Source organism: Erpetoichthys calabaricus, chromosome 15 (genome assembly GCF_900747795.2).
Source record: "Erpetoichthys calabaricus chromosome 15, fErpCal1.3, whole genome shotgun sequence".
In the NCBI taxonomy this organism is placed as follows: domain Eukaryota; kingdom Metazoa; phylum Chordata; class Cladistia; order Polypteriformes; family Polypteridae; genus Erpetoichthys; species Erpetoichthys calabaricus.
In genome coordinates, this window is record NC_041408.2 from 92947560 (window position 1) to 92972280 (window position 24721).

The 24721-nt window shown below is 42.1% G+C and overlaps 1 protein-coding gene across 2 annotated transcripts in view; it reads left to right on the top strand.

Annotated features, from left to right (window-relative positions):
- The window catches only part of LOC114665943 (son of sevenless homolog 1-like), a 143326-nt gene that overhangs the window by 21065 nt on the left and 97540 nt on the right, over nucleotides 1-24721 (top strand). For both annotated transcript variants that reach the window (XM_028820610.2, XM_028820611.2), the window contains exon 2: nucleotides 22696-22821. In XM_028820610.2, the coding sequence (XP_028676443.1) occupies nucleotides 22696-22821 (126 nt within the window). The remainder of the gene's footprint in view (nucleotides 1-22695; nucleotides 22822-24721) is intronic.

The following is a 24721-nucleotide window of genomic DNA, read 5'->3' on the forward strand; positions in this document are numbered from 1 at the left end:
CTCATTAGTTTATGAGTAATTCTCTGACATACATTTTAATATTTAGAATGACTAGGGGGCTCCGCCCCCTGCTTGCTTCGCTCGCCAACCCCCGTGTTTGGTTTACCGGATATACAATACAATTTATTTTTTGTAGAGCCCAAAATCACACAAGAAATGCCGCAATGGGCTTTAACAGGCCCTGCCTCTTGACAGCCCCCCAGCCTTGACCCTCTAAGAAGACCAGAAAAAACTCCCAAAAAAAACCCTTGTAGGGAAAAAATGGAAGAAACCTCAGGAAAGGCAGGTTCCAGGTAGGTTGGGCGTGCAGTGGGTGTCAAAAAGAAGGGGGTCAATACAATACAGTGCAATACATAGAACAGAATAAATCCTCAATACAGTATAAAAATTCTAGAAGTACGGAGTAGAATTTCACATTAGATGATATCCCATAATATGATCTGGATTTGTTTTAAGTCCTGGAGACCTCATTCAAAAAGCTGCCTCCCCCATTTTGCCATTCCACATCTGAAATAGCGCTAATCCGATAAAAGGACCCCTCATTCCCACGTCTCCATTCATCAGGGATGACTTTACCTTAGGCAGGCAATCTACAATTTAAAGAGATTGTTATTTTCTTGTGAATTGTTAGATATGCATTATTTTCACTTTTACTTTACAAACTTTTGTAAAAACAGTACTTGTTTCTTTATTTCCTGCCCCACGCATGGTTACATCTTTCTTCCCAGACGTATAATGCTGCTCGTGTTGTGAAGGGTGTTGAGGCTGAACGTACGCTAAGGATATGCCTGTGGATCATCTGCTGTCTTTTTGCTGCTTTCTAGCTGCCTCTTCTGCCTGTCGCATGTCGTTGTTTTAAGAGCTCCGAGCACATGATGCCTTCCTGCCAAAAGCAATCCAACAACTCCTAGCTTAGAGGTCTGTTGACTTGTTTTAAATGATGGCTGACTGCCTGGTCTCGCGTGACGTTGTAAAAGCAATACCTGTCTTTTATTTCTGCCCCCGGGCATGGTTGAATTCTTTATTGCAGGATGTATAACGCTGCTGGCGTTTGGTTGGGGTAGCTGCTATCGCGCTGCCCTTCGATCTTTTTAAAGCCTGTATAGCTGCTGTCTTTTTTGCTACGGCCCTGGGACAATCTATTGGCACCAAGTCTCATGTTTACGGTCCCCGCGAGACGCACCGTGGCAAGTCTCCTTGGTCTCGCGGGTCTTTAAAATGTCTTTCGAGATTATCATGTATCGTAGCCTTGCATTTGCTTTCCATTCCAGGATTTTCTTTTATATGTAGAGAGATGGTGATGATTCTTCTGTTTCATTCCACAACTTCATGTATGGCAAGTCATACTGAGAAAAAAATATGTCTTATTGTTTAGTTTTATTCTGTAAAACTCACTGACAGTGCCCTGTGTTATAGATGCTCCCCTAACATCATACGGTGTCAGTTTGTAAATCTTAATACCCAAATGGCTGGCTTGAAGTACTATAGGGGGTCTGTCATGGCATATGGTAGACTATAGGAACAAGCACTGCCAAAAATGCACTTAGTTGCTTGCTAGCTCACTGCTTAGAAGCAAATACAATGTTCAATATTATAGTGAAAATGCTCTGAATTGGCCTGGTGCTGAACTCTGCAGAAATGGTGCTATTAAGAGGACAGGAGATCCAACAGAGCTCCTCGACTTGTACTCTAGTGTGTCAGTTTATAGGCTTATGTGCATCAGCTCATTAGGCAAAACAGAAGAGACGCCCGCCATCATGATCAGGCTTTTGGTTTTTACTTTTCTGCAGCTGTTCCTTGGCCTTTAAACATGGTTTGAGTGCGGGTTTCTAATGCTTCAGATGGACTGAATGTCCATTCAGGTTTGACACTCCTGGAATAGACTTTATGCCCCGAGACCCTTTTTTGGATCAAGCTAATTGGAGAATGTTAGATTAAATTTGTATATACTGGCATCCCAACCTTGATTCTCACACTACAGGAATGGCCTACAGCCTCCATGCCTCCCTGAATTGGATTAATCAGCTGTTGATAAAAAAGTTTTATGAAGTCTTAGATCATAGATGGAGCCTCTCTGCATTTCATTTGGTGTTCCTCTGAGAGCAACTTCTCCCAACCATCCAAGAATAGTTTGGTGACCAACATAACTAAGGTGGCTCAGGGAAGAAAACATCGAAATTTTGGGTCAATGGCCAGGAAACTCCCCAGACGTTAATCCCGTTGAGAACTTGTGGACAGTCCTCAAGACGTGGGTGGACAAACAAACACCCACAAATTCAAAGCATTGATTATGCAAGAATGGGCCTGCCTTTAGTCAGGATTTGGCCCAGAAGTTGATTGAAATCATGCCAGGGCAATTTGCAGAGGTCTTGAAAAAGAAAGAAGGGCCAACACTGCAAATATGGACTCTGCGCATAAACTTAATATCATTGTCAATCAAAGCCTTTGAAACTTGTGAACTTCTTGTAATTCCACTTCAGTACACCATAGAAACATCTGACAAAAAGATCTAAAAACACTGAAGCAGCAAACTTTGTGAAAAGCAACACTTGGGTAATTTTCAAAACTTTTGGCCACGACTGTAGATAAGTGTATGCCTTTACTAATCATGCCCACTCAACTGAATTGACCACAGCTGCACTCCAAACAAGGTGACGCTTAAAGCTAAGACAAAGCAGGTCAATCGTGGTTTCATCAGACTAGAGAATCTTGTTTCTCCTAGTCTGAAGGTCCTTAATGTGCCTTTTTGCAAACACCAAATGGGTTTTCATGTCTCTTTTACTGAGGAGAGACTTCCAACCGTCGAGTGTTCAGCCAGGGGGACCATCGGGTTCATGGTCACCTCTCTTTCCAAAGACCTTCTCCCCTGATTGCTCTGTTTGGCCGAGCAGCCAGCTCAAGTAAGACTTATGGTTATTCCAAACTTCCTCCATTTAAAGATTATGGAGGCCAAATCAGCCTTCCAAACAAGGTGCAGGACCATCTCAGTGAAGATCACCAAAATGGAATGTATGCGAGACTCATTTCAAGTGTCACAGCAAAGGGTTTGAATACTTGTAAGTGTCAGTGGGATATTTCAGTTTTTCGTTTTCAATAAATTTGCAAAGATTTCTGAAATTCTGTTTTTGCTGTCTCAATCCTGGGGTATTAAGTGTTGATTGATGAAGGGAAAGTTCATTTAAATGATTTTAGCTTAAAGATAGCAAAACGAGACAAAAGTGAAAGGGTCTGAATGCTTTCTGAATCCACCATATTTCACTTTGGTTCTTCTCATTTATCTTGACAGGTAATTCATCCATTCAGTGTGTTGTATATAAACCTTCTGTCGGCATTACATGTAATGCTTTGTGTCCATGGGGTGTGTTAATGTGTAGCTTTCTGTGGCCTGCTTGGCCATCTCAGTGCATCATCCAAAAGAAGATGTTCACTTATGGAAATGGGACTGGAAGATGTACACTTCCATAAAGTGTATCTGGTCTAGTGAGCTGAATAAATAAAAGTGAAAACAAAAAAAAAAAAAAGTCACCAACTTCCAGAGGGCGAGTTTATACTTCACACTCAAAATGGCTGCCACGTGTTCCCAGCATTCATTTGACGCATCCTCTGAGCTCGTCCTCGGAAATTAACGAGACGCGTGCGCGAGTTGCAGTACCAGCACAAAATTGGGGGGTGCAGTGTGTTCAAGTCGGAATGTGATGTCAGAGTCTCTGTTTACTATCAGCATGTGGCAGAAAGTCGCTTTGGAGTTGCTACAGGATCGATGTTTGATGAACGGTTCAATGTTGGTGAAGCAAAATGCAGACATACAGATGTATTTGTGGTGCTTTTATATACAAGCATCGCATATTCCCCATCGTAATGACGCAATACATTTTAAAAGGCTCACATACCATCTTCTGTGCTGTCGTTTTTTTTATTATTACCACGCTTATTTTAACTTCACCTGTTTGTTGTCTGGTACAGATCTCGTAATCGATATTTAACCCACTTCCTATTGTCCAAGTGACTTGAAATTTTTCACACTTACTCACTTCCGATGACAATACGTGAATCAATAATCACTTTCACTAATTGATCAATTAATCCATGTTAATTAAGAAATGAAATTTTCATATGAAGAATAATTCAAGACTTCACCAATAGATGGCGCTAGTAATGGATAGAAATATTAAAGGAATATTGATTACAAAATAATACTAAAACAAACCCAAGACTAAAAAGTAATACAATAATCTTCTTCATCTTTCGGCTGCTCCAGTTAGGGTTTGCCACAGTGGATCATCTTCTTCCAAATCTTTCTGTCCTTGTCATCTTGCTCTGTCACCCCCATCCTCTCTCACCACATCCATAAACCTCCTCTTAGGTCTTCCTCTTTTCCTCTTACCTAGCAGCTCTATCCTTGGTACCCTTCTCCCAATATGCCCAGCGTCTCTCCTTTGCACATGCCCAAACCAATGCCATCTCACCTCTCTGACTTTGTCTCCCAACCTGAGTTGACCCTCTAATGTCCTCATTTCTAGTCCTATCCATCCTTGTCACACCCAATGCAAATCTTAGCATCTTTAACTCTGCCACCTCCAGCTCTGCCTCCTGTGCCACCGTCTCCAGCCCATATAACATAGCTGGCCTCACTACTGTCCTGTAGACCTTCCCTTTCACTCTTGGTGATACCCGTCTGTCACAAATCACTCCTGACACTCTTCTCCACCCACTCCACCCTGCCTTCACTCTCTTCTTCACTTCTCTTCCACAATCTCCATTACTCTGTACTGTTGATCCCAAGTATTTAAACTCTACTTCCTGCATCCTCACCATTCCACTGACCTCCCTCTCATTTACACACATGTATTCTGTCTTGGTGGTCCTACTGACCCTCATTCCTCTCCTCTCCACTTCTCCAGGGTCTCCTCAACCTGCTCCGTTGCCAAATCAATATCGCAGGCCTACAAAAAAATATCTTTTGTTTGCTACTGGGAACTTCCGACCAGGTCTATATTAGGTTTGTTACACTGATTTCATTTGTGAAATCGGAATTAAGCTAGCACGTCAGGTGTTTGAGATACACATCTTTGACGTTTTGACACTTTTGAACATCAGTATATCAAGACAGTTTCTGGAGTTTGGACTCTGTCCCACCAAAATTGTTTTGATGTGTTTATTCTGAAAACAAACCAGAAGACAATACCAGCATGTTCTCCACAAGCTCAGCATAACTCTCTGCTCTGTGACTGCCAAGAAAATTCTGGACAACCTGCACAACTGTCCATGCTGCTGATTCAGTTGGCTTCAGTTCCTTTCTGAACTCATCATCAAGCATCAGTTCATGGATATCAGGACCAACAAAAACACCTTCCTTAGTTTTGGCTTCACTTTTCTCAAGACCAAACTTATTTCTTAAATGCATTGCCGTTTCTGTCCATCTCCTTGACAAAATTTTAAAAGTAATGGTGACTCTAATGAACAAAATGTCCTGAAATGTAGTGTTATGTTAGGGAAACAGTAAAACCGACTACCTAATGCAGCGTCAAGTCTGAGTTTTGTCATTATGCATAAGAGTCATATAAAACTTGGTAATCAGTAACAAATATTTTTTCCGATGGTTAAAAATGAATAATTTTTAAATAAAACTAATAATGATAAGGTAAACAACTTACAGCTGTTAGTAGCGTGTGGCATCCCTAGTAGAATTATCGGTATTTATCAAAAAGGTTATCCATCTTTACTGTCCAGTCACCCTAGTTGTCCAAGACCTGGTACATCATAACTAAAAAATGGGACATGCGGGACGAAAACGGTTTTCAGATTTGCAGTCAGCAAGTGAAATTTTTTAAAAGTACAGGTGAAAGAATCCAAGTAGCAAAAAGCTGGTTTCCCGGATTACCACAGGGCAGCATGGAACATGGAGTCCATCGCTTCAGCCCTGTTGGGTACCATGGGTGCCGCCAGGGGAAGCTCAACAAGAACCCGGGGACTGTTGCTGTTATGCTAACCCGGAAGTACTTCGGGGTCACGAGGGCGGAAGCCCGCAGTACTCCCGGGACACTTGAAGAAAGATGATGTGGAGTTTGACCCGGAAGAAGAGGAATAACATTTCCGGGTCATGGACTATAAAAGGACTGTGAGAAACCCAGCAGGGAGTGCCAGAGTTGGGTGGGAGTGTGACAGAGCTGCTAGGTGTGGAGGATTATTGTTATTGTTATTAATTATTGTGATTATTGCTATATTATTGGAGAATTGTGGAGTGTGCGGTGCTTTGGGCACTTTATTGAAGAAAATAATATTAAAGAATCTTCTTGGTGCTTTTAACGTGTGTCCTGGACGTCTGTCTGGTGGGTTCAACGGGGCAACAGCGACCCCTAGCATCCACTATATATATATATATATAATATATAAATACTTTTTAAAAACCATGTTTATATTAAGTTAAAAAGTAAAAAACAAAGTCTCTCATACTCACTCGTAAAATAAAAGCGTAGGCACTTTTCATCAATCAACATTCAAAAAACACTTCTTAAAATCTTAGCAAAAGCGCCAATGCTTTTAATTTACGAGTGATGCATGAGAGACTTATTTTTTACTTTTTAGTACACTTTTTAACTTAATATAAGAGTGGTTTTTTAAAAAGTATTTTTTTTATATGTATATAATATATTTTTTTTTTTTTTGCACCTGCACAACAGCAACAGAATGTACGCTGGCATATTTGAGCCACAGAGAAAAAAAATTAGGGACACGGTGATAAGATCTATTTTGCAATTAAAGTGGAAATTTCGGCTTTGATCTCAAAATGTCCACTTTTATCCTGTAGTTTATTTTGTCATTATAGTAGACCGTCGTAAACATCATCTTCAAACCGACCCAGCTGTTAATCACTATGTGCTTCTGGGGCTTCCTTCTGCCGCAGGCAGCGATTGCCACACAGAACACATTACATTTATGGTGATAATTTCAGCTGTCTGCACATTTAGAATCAATAGATTTATACTTGAGATCAGTTTCATGATGAAATGCATTAAACTATGTATGTATATTACATTTTACAGATAAGTTGTTAACTGTATTTAAATAATGAATACTCTTAATAACTGCACATGTGGGGGCAGCACGGTGGCGGCAGTAGCACTGCTGCCTCACAGTAGCGAGTCACGTTGCTGGTGTTCCCTGCCTGGTGTTTGCATGTTTTCCTGGTGGGTTTCCTTCCAAAGACATGAAGGTTTGTGGTTTTGGTGACGCTAGAATGACGCCAGTGTGTATGTGTGTGCTTGTGTTCACCTTGCAATGAGCTGATGCCCCATCCAGAGATTGTTTCTGCCTCGTGCCCGATACATGCTGGAATGGGCACATCCCTGGATAGATGGATGTAATCATTAAACATCCTTTTCAGAGATATTGTGGCAAGGTGTCCTGAGTTTAATGGATGTTTCAGGCAAATCACAACACAGGGAAGCCGAACGTTTTCTCGCAGTGATGATATCTTGCACTGCCACCTGCTGGAATCTTCCAAATCTATGCAAAGTACGCACGGAAGTATAAACAGTATGACGCTTGCATAGCAGAAGTGTCCACAGACACACGCATCACATTGCGTGAAGTATAAACCCACCCTCAAAAATACCAGATGCCTACTGTTGCCATCTCAGCCCACACCTAACTGTAGGTCACAATTATTCAATTATTTATTGTTTGGCCTCTTCTGGGGTCCCTGATCAATTGTGAATTCACAGCTGGCAATTGGGCACTGTCCTTACTCATCATCACCACAGTTTTCGTGATCATTTTCTGGGCACACCCATGTTGGCTGACTGCCCTCCCTCCAGATCTTCATCTCTGCTCTCCTGCAGTCCAGAGCAACTTGTGGTGCGAGATCCATTCTTTTAATACCGTCAGACAAGATGCTAAATCACATAATGGGTGACATTTGGATGCATAAATACTGTAGATATCCAAGAATTGACAAGACCTCCACCAGTGGACTTGGACAGAATTCAGATTTGATCAGGAATAATAAATTAAGGTCAAGTATTACACATACTGCCATGTCAAACTGATCTCTTCCCCATAAAGTCCTAATTTAACCTCGGGTGACAAACAACATGTAACATGTTTTATCTTTGTTTTATTTAACACAAAACAAGTCAACATTCACGTGTGTAAAAGTTAGGACACCCCATGATTCAGTAGCTTGTATGCGAGTTGCTCAGTCATTTTCTGTAACATTTTCTGTACTTCGGTCACAAATAACAGGAAGTGTCTGAAACTTATCCTGTGGTTAATTTGAAGCATCCCACTTGCTACTGCAGTGCCGCAGCTCAATCTCTGTCCTAGTGCTTGCCCATTTTGCCCTTTCAAGTGGCTTCGTGTGGTGATATGCATTTTTAAGAAGCTGGTATTGATTTTTCTTGTGGCGAAGAAGTAATCAGTGAGAGAACAGTCACATATACATTAAGAAATGTATAATGAGACAAAGCAGCTGATAAAAGCACTGTTAGTCTTTGGGCTTCATTAATTACCAGTTCTGAGAAAGGCCAGGCGAAGCTTATTGGTGTGCTGACCAACAATAACAGTCACTCCAGTGTTAGTCTCGCGGGGACTGACATTCCCTCAGGCTACATCCACACTACTACTTACGCTTTTATTTAAAAATGGCATCTTTAAAGGAAAATCATCCCTGTCCACTCTAGCGTTTTCAGTTCAGTTACAAAAAGTATCTCAGTCCCCACTAAAACAATGGAAAACACATGCATAGATTGGTGGAAATGGGAAGAGGAAGTGTCCTCCATTGTAGACAAGTCACTTTTAGCTCGCGTTTACATACAGAGACTAATAATAATAATAATAAATTTTATTTACTAGCAATGGGGAATACAAAACCTAAAAAGCCAATTGTTTTGTTGGACTAACAATGAGGTGGAATTGTTATTTAGTTTAACACAACAGTGTAGAAACCAATTGGTGAAGGAGCACTTAATAAGCACAAACCAAGCAACACAGTACTGAAGGAGTTCAGTCTTCGTCTCAGGTCACTGGATAGCATCCATGTCTCACAAACAGGGAGCACCAAGACTCTAAAGACATGTACCTTTGTCCTTTTGCAGATACAGTGATCCCTCGCTATATCGCGCTTCGCCTTTCGCGGCTTCACTCCATCGCGGATTTTATATGTAAGCATATTTAAATATATATCGCGGATTTTTTGCTGGTTCACGGATTTCTGAGGACAATGGGTCTTTTAATTTCTGGTACATGCTTCCTCAGTTGGTTTGCCCAGTTGATTTCATACAAGGGACGCTATTGGCAGATGGCTGAGAAGCTACCCAGCTTACTTTTCTCTCTCTCTTGTGCTGACTTTCTCTGATCCTGACGTAGGGGGATTGAGCAGGGGGGCTGTTCGCACACCTAGACGATACGGACGGACGCTCGTCTAAAAATGCTGAAAGATTATCTTCACGTTGCTTTTGTGCAGCTGCTTCCTGAAACGACATGCTGCACGGTGCTTCCCATACTTAAAAGCTCGAAGGGAACGTATTGATTTTTGACTTTTCTTTTCTCTGTCTCTCTCTCCCTCTCTCTGCTCCTGACGGAGGGGGTGTGAGCTGCCACCTTCAACAGCTTTGTGCTGCGGTGCTTCGCATACTTAAAAGCCAAACAGCCCTATTGATTTGTTTGCTTTCCTCTGTCTTTCTGACAGTCTGTGCTCCTGACGCGCACTCCTTTGAAGAGGAAGATATGTTTGCATTCTTTTAATTGTGAGACAGAACTGTCATCTCTGTCTTGTCATGGAGCACAGTTTAAACTTTTGAAAAAGAGACAAATGTTTGTTTGCAGTGTTTGAATAACGTTCTTGTCTCTCTACAACCTCCTGTGTTTCTGTGCAAATCTGTGATCCAAGCATGACAATATAAAAATAACCATATAAACATATGGTTTCTACTTCGCGGATTTTCTTATTTCGCGGGTGGCTCTGGAACGCAACCCCCGCGATGGAGGAGGGATTACTGTATATTGGGAGCGCCACACACCCCTTTCCAGCGACGTCATGCTCTCTGCAATGTTAATTCAGTTGTCTATAAATATGTCTCTCTGTCTTTATTCTGTGACCATTCTGAGGCATCCTCTGCTCAGGGTCCACCCTTTAGTAGACAGTTGTGATGGAGTGTATCCCTCTTCATGATCAGAAATAAAAGATGCAATGGACAAGCTTCCTCCTGCCAGGTTCTTCGGGTTGATTATTAATTGATACTAGGGGGCTCTGCCCCCTGCTCACTTCACTCGCCAACCCCCGGGTTTGGGTAACCGGATATACAGTTTAAAGAGACTATTATTTTCATTTCATTCGTTTTCATTCATTTTTTATTTCTTGATATTTGCCAGTAATAAAGGTGTAGTGAGTGAGTTATTCCCCCTCCTCAATGCTCGATCAGCTGGCTTGCTGCTGCTTCTTGATCGGTTCTGTGTGATCTGCATGTCGCTCTGCGCGTCGATCATTTAAAAGCCTGTACAGCAGCTGTCCTTTTGTCTCACTTCCTTGTCTCGTGGGACGTTAAAGTGTCTCCGATTAAATTGTTTGTAAGTAGGGCGTGATGTGCAAGTAGACTCACGGGACTTCAAAGTGTCTTCCGAGAAGATCACATCTTGACCCAAGATTTTTTGAGAGAGAGAGAAACATTTAAGATAATGATTTCTACCACACAAGTCACTCTACATAACCATTTGTCAGGTGACTTAGGCTAACGGCTTCTTACCAGGTCAGGTCAGGTTGGGGAGCACACACTGGTACAGTACAGCACGTTGCCGCACCCACCTCACAACGAAACAGCTTGGGATCCTGGTTAGAAACCCCCTGAGGCAGACACGCGGTCCAGTTCCACCCTCAAGAAATGACCCTCTGTCTGCCACAGATACATATATATATATATATATATATATATATATATACAGGTACTCGTCGACATACGACCTATGCAAGTTACGACTGTTCGACTTTACGACGCGTTTGACTGTTTCCCCTGCCAGCTGTTGGCAGCGCCAGTTTCCCGCACTCTCAAGTCTCGCTACGCAGCAGTAAAAATATACGCAGCAGTGTTGCCCCACGTGTGTTTGTGTCTTGTATAATATAACCCTATAATATTAACACTAATAGCAGCTTTCTACTCAAAACGGCAAACTTGAGAAGCTGCCAGCATCAAACCCAGAAGCTCTTGATTGGGCAGTTCTTAGGATTGCACTACGCAAGCAGTCGCATCAACTGCTTACCGCAACCTGCTTTCTTTTTTCTTCTTGAATAAAAACGCACTTGTTCTGTTATACTTGTACTTGTGAAAGTGTTTATTTGATATTTGGACTTCAGGCTTCACACCAGTCATTCTCAGTCACACACCACTCACATCCACATCCACAGTTATCCCAGTCTCGTTCGTGCACAAGTTTTATATACAATCATCACATTCAAATGTTAACAGTTCCCACACACAACTGCTGACTCCCAATCAAGAGCTTCTGGGTTCGATGCTAGCAGCTTCTCGAGTTTACCGCTTTGAGTAGAGAGCTGCTGTTATTGTTAATATTATACAATAAAAACATACATTTGATTTACGTCTGTAACAACCGCTGTAAATTTATAGTGCTTGTCAAAGTTAGCGTTCACACTCGCCCCGATCTGACACTGCTCTTTTCAAATAAAGACGCGCTATAACAGAGGTGAACTCAGATCAGAGAAAACAGAAGCCCTCCCCGCAAGAAATGTCGACTCACAGTGTATGAATGGCGTATGGAAGAAGTGTGTTAAGCGATATGTAAATACTTTTGCTGGATTTAACAGTGAACAAGAACTTGATGAGATTCGTGAAGAAATAGTGAAACTGTCAAAAGACCTTTCATTGGAATGTGAAATGGAAGATGTCGAGGAGTTGCTAGACCGGGAATCAGGTGAACTTATGAATGAAGAGCTGATAGAATTGGAAGAAGAAAGAGTGGCGGAAGAAGAAACAAGAGAATTGGAGTAAGACGAAGAGGAGGAGGTGCCACAAACAATGTTCACCACAAAGGGATTGTCAGAAGATTTATCTCTACTGAATAAACTCCTCGCTCATTTTGAAAAAATGGACCCAAATATTGAACGATTTGCGAGGATTGAACAGATGGCACGCAACACATTTCGTCCTTATTGCGAAATTTATGAAGAGAAAAAAAAACAAACAATTCAGACGAAGCTCACTATGTTTATGAAAAGAGCAACTCCTCCCATCACCCCGTCCGCAGCCTCGCCTGATCTGATGAAGGCGATATCGACAACCCGCAGCCAAGCACCAGTGGTGCCAGGAATTAAATGTACAGTACAGTATTTCTTGTTTTGTACGTTTTCCACATATTAAACAAATTGTACTGTAGTATGCTGTGTTTGTCTTAGAAAGTAAGAAAATGTTGATAAAATATTACTTTAAGATGATTACAATATTATTACCCAGTCTAATATTCTTACCTTAAATTAACATAGGCCGACTTACGTCCAGATCAACTTACAACCAGTCAGTCGGAACCAATCGCGGTCGTAAGTCGACAAGTACCTGTATATGTATAATATATATATGTACTTATGTACAGTTGTGCATGAAAGTTTGTGAACCCTTTAGAATTTTCTTTATTTCTGCATCAATATGACCTAAAACATCATCAGATTGTCACTCAAGTCCTAAAAGTAGATAAAGAGAAACCAGTTAAACAAGTGAGATAAAAATATTATACGTGGCCATTTATTTATTGAGGAATATATATATACCCTGTAATATGGAGAGAGAGAGATGTCATTAATATAAATCAGAAAAATTACTGGGCCCAGAGCAGACCCCTGAGGGACTCCACTGATGACCTCACGCCATTCTCCTCTCCTCTTTACACTTTGTCTCCTGCCAGTTAACCAACTTGAGATCCATTTTTGTTTAGATAGATAGATTTTTGTTTTAATGAAATTAAATTGCCATCTTGCTGCTGATTTCCCATGAATTGAGTTGAGCCACATTTGTTGTCTTGGTATTTGCAGAATGGTTAAAATGTGAAAGGGTGACGCCACCTGAAGCTGTGGATTTAGTGGCCAGATCATCAAAGAGCTTGACCCGCATGTCTCAAACGTGGGCTTGAACTTCTGCCAGCGTTTGGGTTGGGGAGTGCAGGTCGAGGTGAAAGTCCCCCCTGAAAAGAGAAGAGAAGAAAGCGAGAGAGAGGCCCATCAGATGAGCTTTCAGGAGTTCAGACAGCTAGCAAGCAGCTCAGCGTTGCTGACAATAGCAAGATTCCTGACATTCTTTCCCAGTGAAGCATTTGGCAGTTCAACGCGTTTTTAGAGGCCTGTTTTATCCTGGCCGGGCCTCGGAGCTCCAACCTGCTGCTGCTGTTGACGCACTTGATGGAAGAGATGTTGCATGCTCTCTTCTATTTGCAGATGTGTAGGCCGAGCTGGCAAGAGCTGGAAATACCACAGTGGATGAGCATCAACCACAGGTATGCAAGGAATGGCATGGAAATGCCTTGGGTCAGTGCAGCGAGCTGGCTGTGTCATGGATCACCGAGCCTCTCTGCAGAGAACACTAGTGAGGTGGGGATGTTTTAGATGCAGGACTGGGGTCTCATGGCAGAGCAAGGTGCCAAAGTGAGTGGACTTCTGTGCTACATACAACAGGCACCCTTAACCCTACTTATTGAGAGTCATAGTGTATGGGGGACGACTAGGGGTCACCACAACAATCCATACACACTTTTTGGATGTTTGTAGCACAGTTCCTGGCTTATTGCATCTTAAAAGAAAAATACTGTAGGGGTAGAAACTATTTACCACCCTGACCGCTACCACAGCTTGCTGTGTTACAACACATTTAAAAATATATTTTTTTTATTGAATGGTTAACCAAACATTTTCATGGCCCATAATCAGTAGGATATTAAAAAATAGTTTACAAATCCATCGTTTACTATTATTAGAAAGCACATCCTCAACCTGTGCACACTCGGCCATTTCAACAGAATTTTCCTGTCTGCGTGAACTTTCTGGCTGTGGCTTGCTGGATTTTCAGATCTTGCATCTGGCAACAGCGACTACAAGATGGAATGTGGCACCTTGAGCTGCCCAAAGCCTTTTCTCATTAACTTGTCTTTTTCTGTCACTTGACAAAACCTTTGTGTGATTTCCTGCAACCAGCGCTCATTGCAGCTTCTTCTTGCTTGCATTGGCTGGTGTGGCACGTTGCAACAGTCCCAAACTGCGCAAGCAGGATGCTTGTGTCGTATGTTGAAATACAGCGTAGAGGAGATGCTTTGTGTTTTATAGCACATTATTAGAAACTTGGCAGCCATCTTTGTCTGTTTTATTTTTTTTGCTCAGAACTCCCTCAAGCCCTGCTTTCTTTAACACCTTTCAGTTTCACCGAAGGTGTCTCTCAGCTTACCATCTCATTGCTTATTTCCCATAAGCCACATTAATTGTCTTCTGATTTGCAGAATGCTTAAAGTTTCAAAGGGTTGGCTGTTCTCAACACCACCTAAAGCTCTGGATTTGGTGTTCTTAAAGGTAAAGGAATCCAAACTGTAGCTTAAATACTTGCCTTATGTGTGTATTTAACTGTGCAATATGTTTAACAGTAAGTAAGAAGAAATATCATTTTCTAGTACCAAGCTGAAGTAACCAAACTGTAGTTCTGCGCCTTGCTCACCCAGCAATGACCCAATTGATTTTTTGGTCATTTCATCGCCCTTTCAGGTAGCTCACTATCCTTAGAAAGGGTGTCCAATTTTGCCACACAAGAATGGAGTACATGCAATATTTGCAGGCTCTATGCTTTTCTAGGCTCCCCTGTAGCTGACACTGAAGCTGTTCATCTGAATGATTTCTGAGTGACAGCTCATGGGGCTGCTGACTCGGGAATGAAGTCATCCTCAGCTGATGCAAGGGGTGCAACAATGTTATGTTGTATGTAAATTTGTATACATGCTGCATTCCGTATATTTATTTTGTGTTTGTTATTTTGTTAGTGTTGTCTTACATGGAAGTAAGAATTTTCTTGTACAGGTTGGCTCTTACAATTTCCGGGTTTAGGTTTCACAGATCTGCCTATTCGCAGGATTGTGTTGAATAATTAAATGGAAATTATTTTCAAGTTTTGCAGCCTTTTGCAGAAAACCGCAGACGACACTTTAGAATGGCTACTTAAATGGACTGCAAATCCCAGCAGCACCGGGAGTACTGCGTCCTTGGGCAGTTGTTGCAAGGGGTTCTGGGTAAAACAAGAAGAGGGTGCTAGTTTGAAACGTGAGTCACAAGAAGCCTGCAGGATCACAGTTGGTGGTGTCCTTTTGTTTTTAACGCTTCACTGCACTGTTGGATCACAGTTACACCCATCAGATTAAAGTTTTCTCTGGATTGATGTACTTGTCCTCCCCCTGCTTGTTTGTGAAATTTCATTGGGTTGGAACCAAGGTTATTATAGTTAACGAAAGCTAAAATCAAAACTGAAACTATTATTAAAAAAAGCATTTTCGTAAACTGAAATAAAATAATTAACAAAACCGAAATGAAAAACTAAACAAAGCTATTAAAGCAGCTGGAAAGACTAACTGAAATAAAATAATAATTTACTAAAAATATTTTTAGTTTTCATTTTTGAATGAATATTCCTGCTGTTAGTCTTTACCCCTTGTAACTTTTAATTCTAAAACAGAAAGTAAACCACCACGAGCCATCCGCATATATTCATCCAGTAAACGGTGGCTGGTGAAGGATGGTGGGCGTTCACACAGCCTTTGCAGTGACAGAGCATGCTGAATACGAGCATGTAAAGCGTGTGAAATAGAAAGAAATTGACTGTGCCACCTTTCTTTGCGCTTGTTGTTTATCAACATGTAATTCAAACGCTTGAAATCGGAATGTGCTTTTCAATATGGCTGGTAGAAAATAACAAAGCCTAGTATGGGAGATTTTTGAATGCAATATTGAAGGCATTCACTGTAAGCTAATTGTCTTGGAGTAGGATATGCTGTGTGCTGTAGGCATTTAGAGTAAAAAAAAAAAAAAACTTAAAATTCATCTAAATTTCATTACAAATTGGCTCATTCTGGGCAATAAAAGGAAAAGATAAAAAGTGCCAGCAGTTAGCACACATTTATTGAACACAAATCACATAGAAAATACTTTAAAAATTGTTCATATTCAGTATTTGGTTTTGATTATGCTTGTTTTTATCAGACAAAAACAAAACCAGATAGGAAATAAACCATGTAGTGTAGATAGATAGATAGATAGATAGATAGATAGATAGATAGATAGATAGATAGATAGATAGATAGATAGATACTTTCTTAATCCCAATGGGAAATTCACATTTAGCTTCCACTAACATTAAACTTGTATCCAAATCAGTTAAGTGTACAGTTCTATCTGGATTGTGACACAAAACTAAACTCCATAGGAGCTCAATGCCATAATTACTAAAACTAGTAGATATAAAAATAAATGTCTTAGTGAAATAAAAACTAAATTAAAACTAAAAATACATGATGAAGGAAAACTAAAACTAAACTGAATTTCCAAGTAAGGTCAGAAAAAATATAGAAATAAAAACTAATATAAAAAGGCAAAACTATAATAGCCTTGGTTGGAACACATCTTTGACTTTTTTCTTCACACAGTACACCTCCGACTATAAGTAGAACAGCAGATCAGGCCACCTGCAGAAAACCTCAGATAATTCTGCACCTTTGGGGTGCATTGATAAGGGGATGAGACAAAGCAGAAGAGTCAGGTGGAGAACTTTGTTTCTTGGTGCAGAAAGAATTGTCAGCAAATCCAAAGAAGAACTGGTGATTGAGTTTCACCATGACAAAGAGTCACTTTTCAGGGCGTGGATGTGGAGGTGTTGCACACCTACCAGTACTTGTTGGTCCTCATCAATGATGGAATGGACTGGTCTAATAACACAGAGGAAGAAAAGGCTGGGCAGACTGTGCCTGTGGGAAATGACACCCTTTACATCTTCTATATCCCTATTATGGCCAATGTGGTGTGCTGGGCCAGTACAATCACTTCAAGAGACTCCTGCTGAATCAACAAGCTAATTAAAATGGCAGGCTCACTTAGGCTCATGCCCTCTGGGTGAGCTGGAGGTAGAGACAAAGGTAAGAATGAAGACAAAACTGAGTACCATTATGAACAATGCTGCACATCCTCTCTCTGACACACACCATCTTTGAGGACTGTCAGTCAACATGTCGTCCAGTAGAAGTGTGTCATGAAATGCTATGGGGGCTCCTTTTATACCAAAAGCAATATTCCTGTATAGCGTCTTACTGGGACTACCAAGTCTTTCTTTTTAATTTTGTTCCTTATTAGTCATTCTGGTGTGTGCTCAGGCCATGCTGTGTGTGTGTGTGTGTGTGTCTATCTATCTGCTTATTTATTTAAACAGCTTCTGTAGAAAGACAGATTTCTCCCTGGGGCAAAATAAAGCCCATCTATCCATCTCCTGTCAAACTGAAAGGCTTCAGTTCAGGTTGCTGTCGCAGCTGTAATCTCTTATCATTTTAAACTCTTTTCTTATTTCCTTATAGCTTGGGGTCTGCAGTTTCTGGATTAAATTTACTGGACTAGGCCTCATCACTTTAAAATAGAAGCTGACCATCCTCTTCCCAGTATTCAAGACGTTTCCACACAAGAGACTTGTATAGAATCAGTGGTGCCTTTCTAGTCTCGCAGCACGCTTTCAAAGCCAACATGCCTGCTCTCTGGTTGTGGACCCCCGCCTCCTTTTTCACGTAGATTTCCTTCTGCCTCCAGATATTGCCATTGTGTATGTAATGTGCCGTATGTTTGTCGTGGTTTCCCTTCCTACTTGTTCGACTTTACCTTTTATTTACATTCAAACCTCATTTACCTCATGTATCAAACTCTGTCCATTACTGTTTACTTTGCATACACAAAGGGGGAAGAGAGCCAGCCCTAGGTGTGTCTATTTTTAGAAGCTGAAAGTTATGTTACAATAAGCACCGCACACACACACACACACACAGACACACGCACACGTTTGCACTTCTCTCTCTCCGCTTTACTGGCAGGAATGCAAACCGCTGAGCAGCTCCCTGCCTGAACTTGTTCTGTGGTCAAGCTGCTGTGACTTCCTCACTCGCCATTTGCTGCTCTGCCCCTGTTTATTCATTTGCTCATCCTCTTGAGGTTTCGTGGCCTGCTGGGAGTTCCACTTCGAGCTAAAAGGACATGCAGCAGAGGTGTCCGTCATCCGGGCTGCCTCTGTCACCCTTCAGAGAAAGCCTTCCTCCAGGTTTGTTTTGGCAGCTCAAAGAGTACTGGTGGCTGGTGGTGTGTGGCTAGCCAATGGCAATCATGCATGGGTGTCTGGGTTAAGTGAGCAGGTCTCCAGACAGAAGTCAGGATTTGCAGCTTTGGCACTTCTTCATAACCTTGTGAGCCAGCTTCATGTTACTACTGTCACTTCGGTGTTTCCCAGTAATCCCAGTCATCTGCCCAGTGATCCATACAGTAGCCTCAGGAAGCACTCAGACCCCATCACTTTCTGCAAACTTTATTGTGTTGTAGGTTTAATCTTAAATTAATAAATTTGCCATTTTTGTCTATCAGCAAGAGTGAAAGGGAAGGTCTACAGGACGGTAGTGAGACCAGCTATGTTATATGGGCTGGAGACGGTGGCACAGGAGGCAGAGCTGGAGGTGGCAGAGTTAAAGATGGTAAGATTTTCATTGGGTGTGACGAGGATGGACAGATTCGAAACGAGGACATTAGAGGGTCAGCTCAGGTGGGATGGTTGAGAGACAAAGTCAGAGAGGTGAGATTGCATTGGTTTGGACATGTGCAGAGGAGAGATGCTGGGTATATTGGGAGAAGGATGCTAAGGATAGAGCTGCCAGGGAAGAGGAAAAGAGGAAGGCCTAAGAGAACATGCAGGTGATGGGGTAACAGAGTAAGATGATGAGGACAGGAAGATATGGAAGAAGATGATCCGCTGTGGCAACCCCTAATGGGAGCAGCCAAAAGAAGAAGAACTCTACTCTTGGTAACCCATTTTAACAGCAAAAACATGCACTGGGATCTGAACTCTGACACATTGTTGTTTTGAAGCCATTCCTTTGTAGCTTTAGCTTCACGCTTGGTGTCAGTGTCTTGCTGATAAACCCATCTTCTCTTATGGTGCAGGTTCCTTGCAGATGCCATCAGGTTTTTCTTCAGGGTTTTCTCCAATTTTGCTGCATTCGTTTTCCCATCACAACCCTTCCAGGGCCTGCAAGCAGAGAAGCATCTCCACAGGCTGATGCTGTCACCCCCATGCTTCAGGGTGGAGTGCAGTGTTTTCAAAGATGACGTTCAGTCTGATGGCCAAACGGGGCTCATTTTTAGTCTCATCAGACCTTAAATCCTCCTTCCTGCTGAGTCTTCCATGTGCTTTCTACCAAATAACCCTATGCATTTCTTTTTTCTCTTGTGTCTCATTCCCATAAAGCTAAGACTGATGAGGTACCAGGCCAACAGTTCTTGTCTGCCCAAGCTGTCCAGTCTCGGTCACTTGTGACTCCTTCAGAGGTCTCTTGATGACCTCCCTCACTCATCATCTTCAGTTTTGGTGGACAGCCTGCTCTGGCAGATTTACAGCTCTGCCGCACTCTTTCCATTGCTTCATGATATGTTTGTACAGCGCACTGAAATATCTCTAGGAGAATGGAACTTTCCTGACAAATCTCGTGGAAAAGCAAGGGTGCCAAATTTCAACAGAATTGGCCTGCTCAGAGCCAAATTGTGCCACACAGAGAGACTGGCAAACGGGCATGTTGAGCACAGTAAGGATTTCTGCATTAAAGGGGAACTCGCCTACAAGCTCCGTTTAGGTTTAACATTGGCGTTGGCAGTGTGGTGTCGAGCTTAAGGCTCTGGACTTCAAACCCCAAGGTTGTGGATTTATATCCCACTACTGACACCTGTGTGAACACGAGCACGTCACTTCATCTGCCTGAGTCCCAACTGGAAAAATAAGAGAAATGTAACCAATTGTATATCAGATATCGTAAGTCATCTATATATAAAATCCCAACGTCTTTCTGTCTGTCAGTCCGCTTTTCACAAGAGAACAACGTTTTTTTTCTATAATTTGCTTGAACATTCCAGGTGATTTTGCGACTTCTCTCATCACACTAAGTATCATAGTCCACTAGCGGTACTGATTTATTTGCATGAATCCAAGAGAGAGGCTGCAGGCGGAGGGGAAGAGGGCTGGGCCCGGGCCCCTCCTCACTCACTGTTCGAGTCGCTCTACCTCGCGCCATGTGTTGGAGCGTACCTTGTCTCCACTTAGCCAGTACTACCTGTTTGTTCAACAGACATTGTCATCCAGAGGTTGCTAAGGAGTAACGTTTGATGTTTTTCAGAGAGAGATCCCAGCCATGTGCGTTTTTAGAGGGTAGCTGCTGATTGGCAGAGATATCATGGCCATGTGCATTTCTCCCCACACGGAAGACGCTGTCCGTCAGAGCTGAACACGATCAGACAGCAACGTTTGACGTTAGAGCGTACCTACCTTCCACTTGGCCAGAATTACATTTTTTTATTGATTTTTTTAAAGTTTGTCCTGTTTCAATACTACGTGGGCAGAGCCACAGGGGGACAGCTAGCATTAGATAAAGGTGTCAGCCAAATAATAAGTGGTAATAATAATAGATAGATTGATATGAAACATACTAGGTCAGGTTGATATCTAGAAAAGATGCTGCATAATGATAGATACTAAAGGCACTGTATTATATAGACTGGTTTGTATAAAAGCTTAATGGTTAGTCAGTGTGGCTTAATGGTTAAGGTCGTGGACTTCAAACCTGAAGGTTGTGGATTCTTATCCCACTACTGACACCTGTGTGATCACGAGCAAGTCACTTCATTTGCCTACGCTCCAACTGGAAAAACTAAATAAATGTAACCAGTTGTATCTTGGGTGTTATAAGTCACCTTAGATAAAGGCATCTGCCAAATAATAATTAGTAATAATAATATAGCACCTTTTACAAAACACTGTCGTGTGCCTACCTTTTCTGTTTCTCCTTGACTGATAGTTTCCGAGCATTTTGTGTTTCATTGAGCCACTACCTCCACTACTGGTTAATTAAACTCCTTACTGGAAAAGTGTTCATTCCCAGAGTGCCAGCTGGGACATACTCAAATAAAATCATATATCTAATGTTAACGGACAAATAATAACTAGGAATAATAACAGACAGCTAGGTATGAAAGGCACTATATTACGGGGACATATAGGAAAGACACCGCCGCGTAATGACAGATACTAAAGGCACTGTATCGTATCAGTAGGTTTTGTATAAAAGTTGGATGGTTAGGCAGTGTGGTGTAGTGGTTGAGAATTTGGACTTCAAACCCTGAGGTTGTGTGTTCACATCCCACTACTGACACCTTTGTGACCATGAGACCAACACTTCACCAGCCTGCACTCCAATTAGAAAAACTAAAGAAATGTAACCAATTGTATCTCAGGTGTTATGATTAGATAAAGGCGCCAAATAATAATTCATAATAATAATATAGCACCTTTTACAAAACACTGTCTTCTGCCAACCTTTTTCTGTTTCTCCTTAAGTGACGACTTCCAAGCAGTTTGTTTCATTGAGCCACTACCTTAACTACTGGTTTATTAAACTCCTTACTGGAAAAGTGTTCATTCCCAGAGTGCCAGCTGGGACGTACTCAGATAAAATGCTGACACTGTGCCTTGTGCCACCCCTGTTACGCTGGCTACATGGCAGCAGACTTCAATGAAAAACTCTTCGAGCCACAGGGTAAAGAGACATTAATTAAAGAAGCAAAAGGTGTTTTATGGTTGTGAACCTCGGGGAACTTCTTCTCTGCACTTTATTAAACCCGTGACCTCCTCTTCTATTTGTACATCTTCTGCTTTTCCTGTTGTCAGTCCACTGCATTTGAGAACTGCCAAGGGATGTTTTAAACTGTGGACAGCAGGGTGGCACAGTGGTAGGTGTTGCTGTCCCAGAGCTTCAGGGATCCATGTTTGATGCGTATTTTCTCCCATGTCCACCTGGTTTTTCCAGTTTGTCCAGTTTCCCACAGACATGCATGAGTAACGGGTGATTTTAATTTGGCCTTCTGCGTGCCCCTGGAAGAATCGCTGTTTCATTGGGAATTGATTCCTGCTCGTGAATACTCTCTGGCTTCCTGTGGCTGTTAAACATTTTTTCATAAAATGATTATTTCTTCATTTGCTTTTTTTGTCTTTCAGTCAGTCAGTCATTCAGTCATTATCCAACCTGCTATATCCTAACACGGGGAGCCAATCCCAGCCAACACAGGGTGCAAGGCAGGAACAAATCCCAGGCAGGGCACCAGCCCACGGCAGGGCACACACACACCACATACCCGTACACACCAGGGACAATTTAGGATCGCCAATGTACCAGACCTGCATGTCTTTAGACTGTGGGAGGAAACCCACGCAGACACGAGGAGAACATGCAAACTCCACGCAGGGAGGACCCGGGAAACAAACCCAGGTCACCTTACTGCGAGTCAGCAGCGCTACCACTGCGCCACAGTGCCACCCTTCTTTGTCTTTCATTATTACCAAATTTAGTCTAGATTGACTTATTTTTTTTTTATTTCTCTTTTTTTAGGTTTTAAATCAAGTTCATCCGAATCTCTCATCCATGGAAGATGCTCTCCAGTACATCGAGGAGCTGATCTTGTTGTTACTCAGTATGCTGTGTCAGGCCCAGCCTCGTTCAGTACAAGATGTAGAGGTAAAGTAGCTCTTCTTCAGGTGTTCGGTTTGTCTTGCTTACTTTGTAACTAAAGGTCGACGTGTCTTCAACTTTCTTGGTGTTAATCGCTCTAAATTCTATGTAAATATGGTTAACCCTGAGTGTGACTGCGGTTAACCTGTTTTGTTTGTAAGCCTGAATAATGCATGGGGCCGTGTTCTGGTGCCATCTAGTGGCTAAAATAACATCATGCTGCAAAAAAAAAAAAAAAAAGCAGATATTTCTGCCACTCCATGGTAACTCATCAATAGTCACGAGTGGGGAGGAGTTTACATGCAAAAATCACAATGGTATGTAAATGAAAAGCTGTTAGCTGTTATAAGACAGTATTAAAATAAACTGAACCATTAGTTGAATCAAGCGATGGTGATGATGATATGAATTGATCTTCGGATATTAACACAGAAAGTTGACACTGGCCCATATGGCATTGTGCGACCGAACCACCGTGATATACCTGGTGACTTCAGTCATGTGAAGCTGAAGCTTCAGTGTGAGCAACTAGCTATATGACAAAAAGGCAAAATGAGCAAAACAAGTGCAAGGACAAAACGGACGTTGGCCCCTCAAGCACTGTTCACAGTGCAGCAACTGTTGTGTTAGGGGACACGTGGAAGTCCCTAAGCCTTACGCTTTGGAAGCCTACAATAACACAGTGGGTGGAGGTTATTGTGCAGATCAGGCACTGACATTCTACCTTCATATGTGCATGCAGCAAAAAAGTATTACAAGTATTCAAAGTAACACATTTCTACTGTCCTGATTGTGACGTCTGGCTCTGCATTGGTGACAGTCTCTAAACATATCACACGTGTACTAAATCTGCATCACTGGAGCAGTGGATGGATGGATGGATAGGTAAGTTGCTACAGTATCTCACAAAAGTGAGTACACCCCTCACATTTTTGTAAATATTTTATGATATCTTTTCATGGGACAACACTGAAGACATGACACTTTGACACAACGTAAAGTAGTCAGTGTACAGCTTGTATAACAGTGTAAATTTACTGTCCCCTCAAAATAACTCAACACACACAGCCATTAATGTCTAAACCGCTGGCAACAAAAGTGAGTACACCCAGTGAAAAATGCCCAAATTGTGCCCAAAGTGTCAATATTTTATGTGGCCACCATTATTTTCCAGCACTGCCTTAACTCTCTTGGGTATGGAGTCCACTAGAGCTTCACAGGTTGCCGTTGGAATCCTCTTCCACTCCTCTATGATGACATCACGGAACTGGTGGATGTTAGAGACCTTGCGCTTCTCCACCTTCTGTTTGAGTATGCCCCACAGATGCTCAATAATTGGGTTTAGGTCTGGAGACATGCTTGGCCAGTCCAGCACCTTTACCCTCCGTTTCTTTAGCAAGGCAGTGGTTGTCTTGGAGGTGTTTCTGGGGTCGTTATCATGTTGGAATACTGCCCAAAGGGAGGGGATCATGCTCTGCTTCAGTAGGTCACAGTACATGTTGGCATTCATGATTCCCTCAATGAACTGTAGCTCCCCAGTGCCGGCAGCACTCATGCAGCCCCAAACCATGACACTCCCACCACCATGCTTGACTGTAGGCAAGACACACTAGTCTTTGTACTCCTCACCGGGTTGCCACCACACCCGCTTGACACCATCTGAACCAAAGAAGTTTATCTTGGTCTCATCAGACCACAGGACATGGTTCCAGTAATCCATGTCCTTAGTCTGCTTGCCTTCAGCAAACTGTTTGTGGGCTTTCTTGTGCATCATCTTTAGAAGAGGCTTCCTTCGGGGACGACAGCCATGCAGACCAATTTGATGCAGTGTGCGGCGGGCATATGGTCTGAGCACTGACAGGCAGACCTCTGCAGCAATGCTGGCAGCACTCATACGTCGATTTTC